The sequence below is a fragment of the Dryas octopetala genome, chromosome 8 (genome assembly GCF_963921425.1).
Source record: "Dryas octopetala chromosome 8, drDryOcto1.1, whole genome shotgun sequence".
Taxonomy (NCBI): domain Eukaryota; kingdom Viridiplantae; phylum Streptophyta; class Magnoliopsida; order Rosales; family Rosaceae; genus Dryas; species Dryas octopetala.
The window spans coordinates 6,347,871-6,359,104 of NC_141373.1; the positions used below are offsets into that span (position 1 = coordinate 6,347,871).

Below are 11,234 nucleotides of genomic sequence, written 5' to 3' on the forward strand. Positions count from 1 at the left end.
AAAAGTCAAGAACAAACCAAGACAATGAGACAATTAATTTGTGTAAATAAGATTATGAGGACTGAGAGAAACTATTCTTGACAATTAGAATAGTGTAAACAACAACTCTTTGTTATGATAATTTTACTACACATCAAGTAAACTTTAATGTTCTGCAGCTACAATGTTTTGCATTCTTAATGTAAGACCTAGGGTGCCCAAGTTAACGGTTCATCTCATGCTCACCTTTTATCATTGTATCAACTAGTATGGTTTGTTTGTTTTTGTTTTTTTTTTTTTTTAAGGCCATAAGAGTTGTTAATTTAACTGGCGGAAACCAACGGTAAAGGCCCATACTAGTAAGTCTCCAGAGGCTTCTGTCTCTACCACACTATTGCTGGGAAGTAATGACTTTCTGCTGCCATAGATGCAATCGAGATTTGAGAACCCTGAGTCCCTTACACATACCAAAAAAATTAGTTTAGTATATAAAAAAAACACATTTCTAAATTCGGTCACCCACCATGAGCTAGCTAGACCAGAACATCTTCAAGAGAAGGCATGGTACAGAATTAACCACCCATGTCCAAAGCTCCACCCTTTGAACTTTGAAGGTTGGCTATAGCTAATTAAGCCTGCAGTTTGTCACGCACATTAATTGCACCATTGGTGAGGCATAATGTGGTATAATATAATATAGTGCTTATACCAAATGGTATATTAATATAAAAAGTGCTTTGCATGTTGACTACTTTACCCATATTTTTCTCTGGAAAATAAAAACAAAAGAAGGTCCAAATTAGATATGAATGCACATGTGATCTCCTTCTCTTGTTTATATAAGAGAATGTTTGTTGGGTATTTTCAAATCAAGAACCAATTTTGATAGCTTCAAGTGCTGCTTTGAAAGTTCAGTACTAAGTTCAGACAAAAAAAAAGTTCAGTACTAAGTGCTAAGTGTAAGAGGTTGACCAGAATTGAGGGTGAGTTATATTTTAACCCTGCATCTAATATCAATAACTTACTCTCCACGTGCCCAATTAGTATATCACATAAATTCTGCTTTCTTTAAAAATCTAAGAGAATACAGAAAACACATAGACTGCACTCTTCAATCTTGTTCTTAGTTGGGTTTGTGGTGCAGTTTGGAGCAAAGTATGGCAGCACAGACTAGAGCCAGAGCAAGGCAAAGGCAAACAGCAAGTATGTGCATTTCAGGCTGCAAAACCAGCAGGATGTGTTTGAGTGTACTTCTCTTATTGTCATTCTCAGGCATTGCCACTTGTCAGTCAATCATTGAATCTGTACCTGGCTACTCTGGAAAGCTTCCCTTTAAACTTGAAACTGGGTGAGCTTAATTTTTGGTTCACTTTTCTATGCACCAGTAATTAGTATGTGCATTTACTGAGAGTGAAAATTGTTGGGGTTTTGATTTGTACTCATGCAGTTATATTGGGGTGGGTGATATGGAAGAGGTTCAGCTGTTTTACTATTTCATTGAGTCAGAGAGAAGCCCAGTTGAAGATCCTCTTGTGCTTTGGCTTGCTGGAGGCCCTGGTTGTTCTGGATTTTCTGCACTTGCTTATGAAATTGGTAATACTATTCTTCTTCTCTCTTCTTGTGGGGTCTTGGATCCAAGGACCCAAAACAGTTTTTGGCTGTAGAATTTTCCCAGCTATATATAATTGGGCTTATGAAATTGGTATTGGGCTTTGAAGTTTCGGCCTGATGAGAAAGCCAACCTATAATTGGGCTTTTTATATTCGCATGAGTCATGACCTTTGTTGGCCATATTCTTATGAACGGTTTTCTATTCACACCCAAAAATTTGATCAATTGACCCAAGAGTGATGTTTCATTTTGTGTAATTCATGATCAATTTTCCTCTAAAATACACACAAAAATTTGATGATATTTCTCTTTTTTATTTCCTTTTACTTTGTGCAGGTCCATTTAGTTTTGATCTAGCTTACAATGGAAGCATCCCTTCCATAATATTGAATCCATATTCATGGACAAAGGTACAAAATTCTCAAAACCAACTATCACGAAAAATGAAAAATAAGGACATGATGTTCAATTGAATTGATGTTATAAAATTTGTCTAGTCTTATTGACTGAAACCCATTATAATCATTAATCATATAGGTGGCCAACATAATCTTTATAGATGCACCTGTTGGTGCTGGATTTTCCTACTCCACAACCTCAGACGGCTACTATTCCTCGGACACAAAATCAGCTGCACAGAGTTATAATTTCCTAAGGAAGGTCAGTGGAGATAAAAGGGTTTGCAAACAAATCTATTTGTTTTTTTTTTTAGATTTGTTGAAGCTTTGTAATTTCTCTTATTCATTAATATGAGATGTGATGCAGTGGTTGATTAAACACCCACAATTTCTGGGAAACCAACTGTACATTGGTGGTGACTCCTATTCAGGCATTATAGTTCCTATTCTTTTGCAGAATATACTAGAAGGTAATTTCCCTTTTCAGGAGGGAGTTTTTTTTTTTTTTTTTTTTTTTTGTGCCCGGCGCATTTAGCTGGATTCTAACGAAAAAAAAAATGTGAGATTCACACAAAATATAAATAGTGGCTCGCACAAGCATTGTTGTAAGAGTCCGGTGCAGTGCTTTGTGTGTACATAAGAATCTTTTAGGGGAGCAACAGTTTACTTGTAATTGAAATGTTAATTTTGTTTTAAAAGAGATAGGATTAGGAGTGTAGAATTTCACTATTTCTAACTTGGAAGCCTTGATCATTGCATTGTAGGTTTGGAAGCAGGACTAAAGCCGAAAATGGAACTCCAAGTAATACATCACCTAAATATAAAACCCATTTAACTTCTCCCAATTTGTTTCTTTGGCAATATATAACATGATTTAGTTTGAAACAGGGATACTTGCTTGGAAATCCAGTGACAGATTCTTTTATTGATGTAAATTCAAGAATCCCATATGTTCACCGGGTGTCACTCATATCAGATGAATACTATGAGGTGAATTCAAGAGCAGTGCTCATTTGAACTTTTTCACTCTGTGTGTTCTGTTGTTGTATATCCATAATGATCATAATGATGATAAGCTTGTTGCTCCAAATTGACTGCAAGGCTTATTACAATCACTAAGTGACCCCAAAAAATTAATCTAATGCACTAAGCAGCCAATGCCAGGACCAATTTGACAGTATTACTTTCTTTTATGCTCTTTATTGCAGGCAGCCAAATTGAATTGCAATGGGGACTATGTCAATGTGGAAATTAGCAATACACTTTGTGTTACTGCTATTCAATCAATTAAACAGGTCAGATTTTAAGATCACTACTTTTTGTTTGATTTTGATGATAATACTGTCACTAATATCATTGAGTCTGAATCTGAAAGTTCATCCCATTTTTGCAGTGCCTTCTACAAATTAATCTTGCACAAATATTGGAACCTCAATGTGCTTTTGCCTCTGGCAAAACAAAAGAGTTGGAGTGGGATCTTCGAGTTCGCGAATCAAGCACCATGGATTACCTCCTTTCTGAGACTGCTTTACCTGGATTGCAGTGCAGGGTGATCACATCATACCTATATATGTTCCTCTCACATTACTTGTTTTTGGATTCAGCTACATGATATGGATGTTCTAATATAAGTTTGTGTTATTTCCTCCTCAGGGCTTTTCTTATGTGCTTGCATACAAGTGGTTGAATGATGATACAGTTCGGAGTGCTCTTAATGTTCGAGAGGTATGTATATTGCAAATTAACCAAATAATATCAGCAGCAAGCTGATAATGTTACTAATATGCTTGATGTTTCAGGGAACTGTAGAGACTTGGAAGAGGTGTCCTAAAACTTTCTCATACTACACAGAAGAAGTCACAAGCTCTGTTGCATATCAGAAAAATCTCACAGAGACCGGGCTCCGAGCTCTGATATACAGGTGATTTTCCTTGCACATACAACTTTCAGCATGCCATATATCACCTCTGATTAATCAAGAAGAACAAAAAACAGAAGCTTAAAAGTTTATAGATCATTCTAATAAATGTTAAAGGAAGAAGCAACCTACCTTAGGCCATAAGTTATCATTTCGTATCCCACAAAAATAGCCAATTAGTCCAATCCATTATTGTTGCTGGAAGCCTGGAATGAAGGAGCCAATTTACTGCAGTCTGCAAATTGGACGGAAAACATGCATGTCTAAAACACTTTATGCTAGAATGACTATATTTTCTGACCACATTAATTGATATTGCATTAATTAACCGTTAACCACAATAATTGATGTAATAACTACACATCAACTATCACATGTGGTCAGATAATGTAGTCAGAAAATTGTGATCTGTTTAGCATATCATATTGGTCTTATCTTTGGTGCTGATTACCAAGAGTTTTGCCTTGCAGTGGTGATCATGACATATCAGTTCCATACATTGCCACATTGACATGGATCAAATCTCTTGGTGTGCCTGTTTTTGATGAATGGAGACCGTGGTATGTTGACGGTCAAGTTGCAGGGTGAGTTTTAGAATACATACGCAGACATCCTCATAAGAGACGGACTGTATATTATCATAACTTTATAATGATATTTTGCACATGAAAATTTTCAATTGCTTCATACTTTCAATTCTCTGCAGATACCAAGTGAAGTTCATGAATGATGAATACCGGTTGACTTACGTGACTGTAAAGGCAAGAAAACCCCCCCCCCCCCCCCCCCCCCCAGTTGCATCATTAATGTCATAAATTACAGAAATAAATACCAAAGTATTAAGATTATATTATGGTTTTGGTTTATACAGGGTGCAGGTCACACTGCTCCAGAGTACAAGCACAAGGAAACCCTTGCCATGGTTGACAGATTTTTTGCTCGTTACCCTATCTAATTCATTGTTGTCATCACTTGGAATCTTCTGGGTGATCTCAACTTTTTGCTCCTCTTGTGTTTCATTAATGTAGTCAGAGCATTATAAATTTTGTGTACTGTGATAATAATGTCATGCTATGTTTAGAAGTACACTTGGTAAAAACCATTCAGTGAAATACAATGTTACATGTAAATTAGGATTCAAGTACTTTCTTTTTGTTCTGTTGTTTTCCAATATGAATTGGAACAACAGAGTTCAGAGTTCTGCAAATTTAAATTCAATGTTATATGTAATTTCAATCCTTATAATTTGAACCGTTTTTCACTAAAGCGCTAATTACATTTCAGCCAGATTACGCTTTCCATCAAAGCTAAATGTTGAAGGAAGAAGCAGCTAACCTTAGGCCATAAGTTATTATTTTTCATCCGTCTAAAAATTTTAGAGTAATGCTAGGGGGATTAGAATGACTAAATTTTCTGATCACATTAATAACTGGTGTCAATAAAAATCGATGTAATAACTACACATCAACTACCACATATGATTAGCTAATGTGGTATAAAAGAGGAACTTGTGGATGCCTGAAAGCCACTGGAGATGGTTTCTGCTCAATCTGGGTATAGATCGATTGTATGAAACATGACTTACTAAATATTAATTGAACTCCTTTATTATTAAAAAAGAAATGCTATGTTTGTCTTATAGCTACTGATCTAATACTTATCTCAAATAATTAACCCAATAATAAACAATAATATCATCTGTCTATAATTCTGTACCCTGTACAAGTCTGAAGTCTGCAAGGCCAGAAGGGAAGGGTGGGGTAGCCGGGTAGGGTAATATATAATTTTATTTATGGCTAACTCAATAATTGAAAATGTGATCGATCATCTCAAATATGTATTGCCTACTATTTACGTATATATCTGAATTTGAGTCCATTCTCGATCGATCACTGTTTGCTCATCCTAAAACCAAAGGAAAAAGATGAGTAAATATTCCAACATGAGCAGCTGGGTGTGGCATGCGTTCTCTGTGCTGCTGCTGCTGCTGCTTACTACAAACTATGGTGCGTCGCAGACAATCATCAAGAGCTTACCAGGCCTTTCCGGGGACCTCCCTTCCAAGCTTGAAACTGGGTAATTAACTTTGATTATCACCATGATATATGTTCTTAATTCCTGTTAACTCCATTACTTGCTTTTCAAGGTACGTGGGTGCTGGCGATTCGGATGAACTGCAACTGTTCTACTACTTCATTGAGTCGGAAAGGAGTCCGGAAAACGATCCACTGCTGCTTTGGCTCACGGGAGGCCCTCGATGTTCTTCTTTCTCTGGCCTCGTATATGAAATTGGTTTGTAATTACTTTGATTGGACTCTTGCTATTTTGACCATGATCACTTTCTTAATAAATTAACAATCGGAAATGAAATATATTCATTTACTATTTGGTCCATCGGTAAATTAATTACATTTTAATAGAGGTGCACTTATTTATATAGATGTGTTAAGCAGTGGTCGAAATTGTTTTACTTATTTGACTCTATTGACTACCAGGTCAAAAAAAAAAAAAAACCAATTTTTTTTTTTGAAGAAAACAAAAGAAATAAGTTAATAGTAGTAATATTGTACCTTCTCCAAAAAAGAAAAAAAGATAGTAGTACTATTGTATTATTTCCCTGCACTACAGGCTGGCTGGTCTGATAAGTTTTTTAATAATTAATTATAGGTCCAATAACTTTCAAATTTGGCAATATAACGAAGGATCCATTGGAACTTGTTCTGAATCCATAATCATGGACAAAGGTGTGAATTTCTGTCTCTGGCTTTTGTTTTCTTATGATTAATTATATATATATATATATATATAACCATATATTGATGCAAGGCACATGCTTCTGATCTTAGTTTTGCAAGTGGTCCTCCCTTTTCAGGTAGCAAACATAATATTTTGAGATGCTCCTGCTGGTACTGGTTTCTCATACTCCACAACTTCAGAAGGGTATAACACCAGTGACACCATTCATGCAAAACATGCTTATGAGTTTCTCCAAAGGGTGAGTACTGAAAGATTTGCACAAAATTTATTAACACTAGACATAAGATTAGTTTAAGAATAAAAAATTGGTGACATATATGTATCTTTCTTTCTTTTTTCTCTCTCCATAATACGCACATGAAACCAATCATATACATAACCCCTACATACGAGAAATTATTTTGTATAACCGATATACTGACACGTAATATAACCAGTCTATGTGTTATAATATGAGTGGATGATATCAATATTATACGTACCCTACTAATATAAATACATCGTCCAATAATACTCTTACATGATTGATTGGTTATAACAAATTATGGTATATCGATTATATCTTATAATTTTTCTCTACATACATGTTATGAAAAAAAAATTATATATAAACGGAAAATACAATATCAATTTTCGCATTGTTTTGAGTGTTTTTCTCTCTTCTAATCACTCATTATTAAGGATCAGGATTAATCTTTTCTATACTTATTTTTACTTGTTTTAATTATAGTTATGTATTACAAGTTTAAAAGTTTGAATTCATGAATGTAATCAACTCGTCCAAAAAAAGTTATGGATCAATTTTCTCTTTTGTTCACATACAAAGTCAATCAAACACAAAATGAAATAAGAATGAAAAAAAAAAAAAAAAAAAGATATCACTGATATAAATTTTTCTCTTTTTTTTTTTTGGCCAATTCTATATAAATTTTTCATTTTCCTTTAAATGGTGCACATTCATGCAGTGGCTTATGACTCATCCCAAGTTTCTTGCAAATCCACTTTACATTTCTGGAGACTCTTACTCGGGCAAGATTGTTCCCATCATTGTTCAGGAGATTACTAATGGTAATTACTTGCATGAGGTGAAGTCCATTATAAATACATACAATTAATTGTTTGAATGAGGAAAAGGCCGGGCAATTTAATATGGAAAATTCAACTATTAACATATTCAATGCATGCTCAGAAGCTTTAGCTCATGTGGCACCGGAATAGAATGAACCAAGTGGTGAATTCTATATTCAAATTATGTTACATGTCAAGAAAAAAAATAAAACTATTCGGATTTCAGACTATATGAATTCATCATTTTATGTACTATTTTTTTTTTCTATCTGGGAGAAGGGGGATTGAACTTGGATGTAGAGTGGGCAATTTCATAACGTACCCTTCCAACTAGCTAGGCCACCCAATAACTGTTATATAAGTACCATTTCTTTAATAAAAGTGAGATTTAATAATTTACTTAAGGGACTCTCATATAGGTGGATATCCCTCGATCTATTAGAGAAATTATACACATATAAGATGGTCAGTTAAAATGCTACAAATTGTAATAAACTCAAGTTACTCAAGAAACACTAAGTGACAAGTACTTGAATCGATGACATCCTAGCTAATTAATTAAACACCTTATGATACTTTCATTGTTCAAAGCATTGTGCTACAATTTAATTTCTCTTTAACTGTAGGTATTGATGCTGGGATGGAGCCACAGATGAATCTCAAAGTACTTAAATTGACTTCCCAATTAAATACCTAAATTACCATAAGTTCATATTCATTTCATGTCATTGTGCTAGAATTATTTAGTACTTTCGTCTTTTAATTATGGATTCAGGGATACATAATGGGCAATCCAGTCACAAATCAGAATGAAGACTTTAATTCAAGAGTTCAATACGCTCATCGCCTGGCGCTTATATCAGATAGAATATTTGAGGTATATCGCATTGCAAATTAAGTTTATTCCTAACATATATATACATATTAATTCATTTAAATAGTAGTTTTAAATATAAATTTCAATATTGCTTTATTAATTCATGTAATTTTTGAAGTCAGCTAAGAGGAATTGCAACGGGAACTACAGAGATGTAGATCCAAGCAATTTATTGTGCCTCAACAGTCTTCAAGCTTTCGAGGAGGTGAGAGGTTATTACTTAATAGTGTAATATGTTTTGTTATCAAACTGTCAATTTAGACTATATATATAATAATGTTAATTTTATCTTCGATTTGATAACGTTGCATAATGAACATGCAGTGCACTGGGAGACTTGATATCGCACATGCATTGTCACCAGCATGCACTTATGATGATAACAAACTAACCATATCGCAAACTACTTGGGATTTCGCTGACGATACTTTCATAGATTTTCTCTTTCCAAGAAAAACGTGTCGGGTAACTAACTCTCTCTCTCTCTCTCTATGACACTCACACCCACCAAATCATTATATAAATTTTGAGAAGAATGATGAATGTTATTTGATAAATTTTGATTTTGCAGGAAGATAGATATCAGTACTCCATTATTTGGGCAAATGATATAAATGTTCGTAAGGCTCTCGACATTAGGGAGGTATGTATAAATTATTTTTGGCAGATATGTTGCATGCTATGCTAGTAGGCTATGAATCTGAATCATATATTCTTATTTCAAAAAAGTAAAAAAATCATATTGCATATATGACTTCTAAGTGAATTGGAAGTGAATGTATAATGCTTGATCATGAAGAGGAAGATATAGCAGTGATGATTTGCATTGACAAACAGGGAACAAAAGCGGAATGGAATAGATGCAATAAGTCCATACCTTACACTTTTGATGTCGCACGTGCTGCTGACTATCATCGAAACCTCACCCAAAAATCCCTCCGTGCTATAGTCTACAGGTAAAGTTATTGTGATATTGTCTGCATAGGCCCGGGATGGGCTGGTTCAAGCCCGACATTTCCAGTTTTGGATCGGACCGAGCCAAGCCCGTTGGGCTTTTTCATATATTAAGAAAAGATGCAAAAATATAATATAGTCACCCCAGAAAAAAAAATAAATAAATAAAGACGCATCAACTTTTCCTATACATCATTATTACAAGTTTTATGGCATTTGCAGTGGCGATCACGACATGAAAGTTCCATATATAAGTACACTAGCATGGATAGAATCCTTGAACTTGACAATTCATGAAGATTGGAAACCATGGTTCTCTGATGATCAAGTTGCAGGGTTTGTATCTACCTACCTCAGTCTTTTTTGTTAGAAATTAATTACTTAATTTCAATATTAACAAAACCCAGTTTTATGTATGTTGTCTTTATCCGTTTATTTTTTTTGCAGATACACAAGTTACTATTCGAACAAAGAGTATCATTTGACATTTGCGACTATAAAGGCATGAGACGACATAACACCCAACTCCATTTTATTCTTGAAATTTTTTTAAAAACTAGTCAAAATTTGTTCTCTCTAAAGACATTTAGTCTTTTAAATGAGTTATAAAATTATAACATTCGAGTAGTATTCGGGCTTCCTTCAAGTAGTGCTCAAATCTCCATTAAACACTACTTAGTAAGATTTAAAGACAACTCAAAAAATACTCAAGGATTATATTTTTAACATTAATAAAAGAAACAGCTGAAAAGTGTTTTATAAAAACAGAAAAAGACTAGTTTTAAAAATATATTTCTCTTACATTGATTTGTATAAATTAACCATGGACTTACCTAACAAATAATTCCCTTTTGCATGTGCAGGGAGGGGCACATACAGCTCCAGAGTACAATCCTAGAGAATGTTTTGATATGATCACTAGGTGGCTAGCATATTCTACCCTTTAATCTATATATTCTAGCTTAATTAGCTACTACGTCAAATTTAATTTGATAACAAGGGGGATTGAATTTTCACTACTTTCTTCTGATTGAGTCAAATAAGAAATCTATGTATGTGTGAGACTAATTGCTTCACTTATATATGGAGCATTGCCATGTTTTAAGGACGACAAACCTGTTTAGCTCTTGTTATTATATGGAAAAAAAAATGCCGTTTTCTTTCAAAGCTAATGCCATGAAATCATGAAAAAAAAATTATCAATTTTATGTACTAACCATTATTAATGTATCATATAGTACACAAACCAAAATCATGATTTGAGATAGGGGTGGGCACGGTGTGGTTCGGCTCACTTCACCCCGAGAACCATGCACCGCACCATAAATGTTTTCTCGGTGTGGTTCGGTGTTGTAAACCGAACAAATTAGAGAAAAACCAAACCAAACCAGACCATTGCAAAGACGGTTTAGTTCGGTGCATGCATGGTTTTAAAATAAATACAACATGCTTAAAACAAAGTTAAGAACCTACTTAAAAGTTAAATCAAATACAACCTGCTTAACACTTAAAAGTTACTAGTTTACTACAACAACAAAAATAACTACAAGTCTACAACCAAACAAAGTTAAGAACTTGCTTTCTTAATTTCTTTAGGCATTACAAGCCAACCAAACAAAGTTAAGAACCTGCTTTCTTAATTTCTTTAGGTTTGTCTGATGACTTGAATCAC

At 34.2% G+C, this 11,234-nt stretch overlaps 1 protein-coding gene and 1 pseudogene across 1 annotated transcript; both read left to right on the plus strand.

The window, feature by feature from the left end:
* Positions 1 to 1,214: 1,214 nt before the first annotated feature.
* Positions 1,215 to 4,861, plus strand: LOC147276555 (serine carboxypeptidase-like 18). Its single transcript, XM_086252974.1, has 14 exons — positions 1,215 to 1,327; positions 1,427 to 1,572; positions 1,927 to 2,000; positions 2,128 to 2,250; positions 2,356 to 2,458; positions 2,753 to 2,790; positions 2,877 to 2,978; positions 3,197 to 3,283; positions 3,382 to 3,537; positions 3,642 to 3,713; positions 3,788 to 3,909; positions 4,377 to 4,490; positions 4,613 to 4,667; positions 4,778 to 4,861. Exons 1-14 carry the CDS (start codon positions 1,215 to 1,217, stop codon positions 4,859 to 4,861), a joined length of 1,389 nt encoding a protein of 462 aa, XP_086109100.1.
* A 987-nt stretch (positions 4,862 to 5,848) lies between these two features.
* LOC147276556 (serine carboxypeptidase-like 7) lies at positions 5,849 to 10,509 on the plus strand (annotated as a pseudogene).
* Positions 10,510 to 11,234: the final 725 nt, after the last annotated feature.

Coding starts and splice junctions, on each gene's coding strand:
- LOC147276555 (XM_086252974.1), top strand. CDS start 1,215: ATGTGTTTGAGTGTACTTCTCTTATTGTCATTCTCAGGCATTGCCACT. Junction 2,791..2,876: donor AGCCGAAAATGGAACTCCAA/GTAATACATCAC, acceptor AGTTTGAAACAG/GGATACTTGCTTGGAAATCC. Junction 4,668..4,777: donor TGACTTACGTGACTGTAAAG/GCAAGAAAACCC, acceptor TGGTTTATACAG/GGTGCAGGTCACACTGCTCC.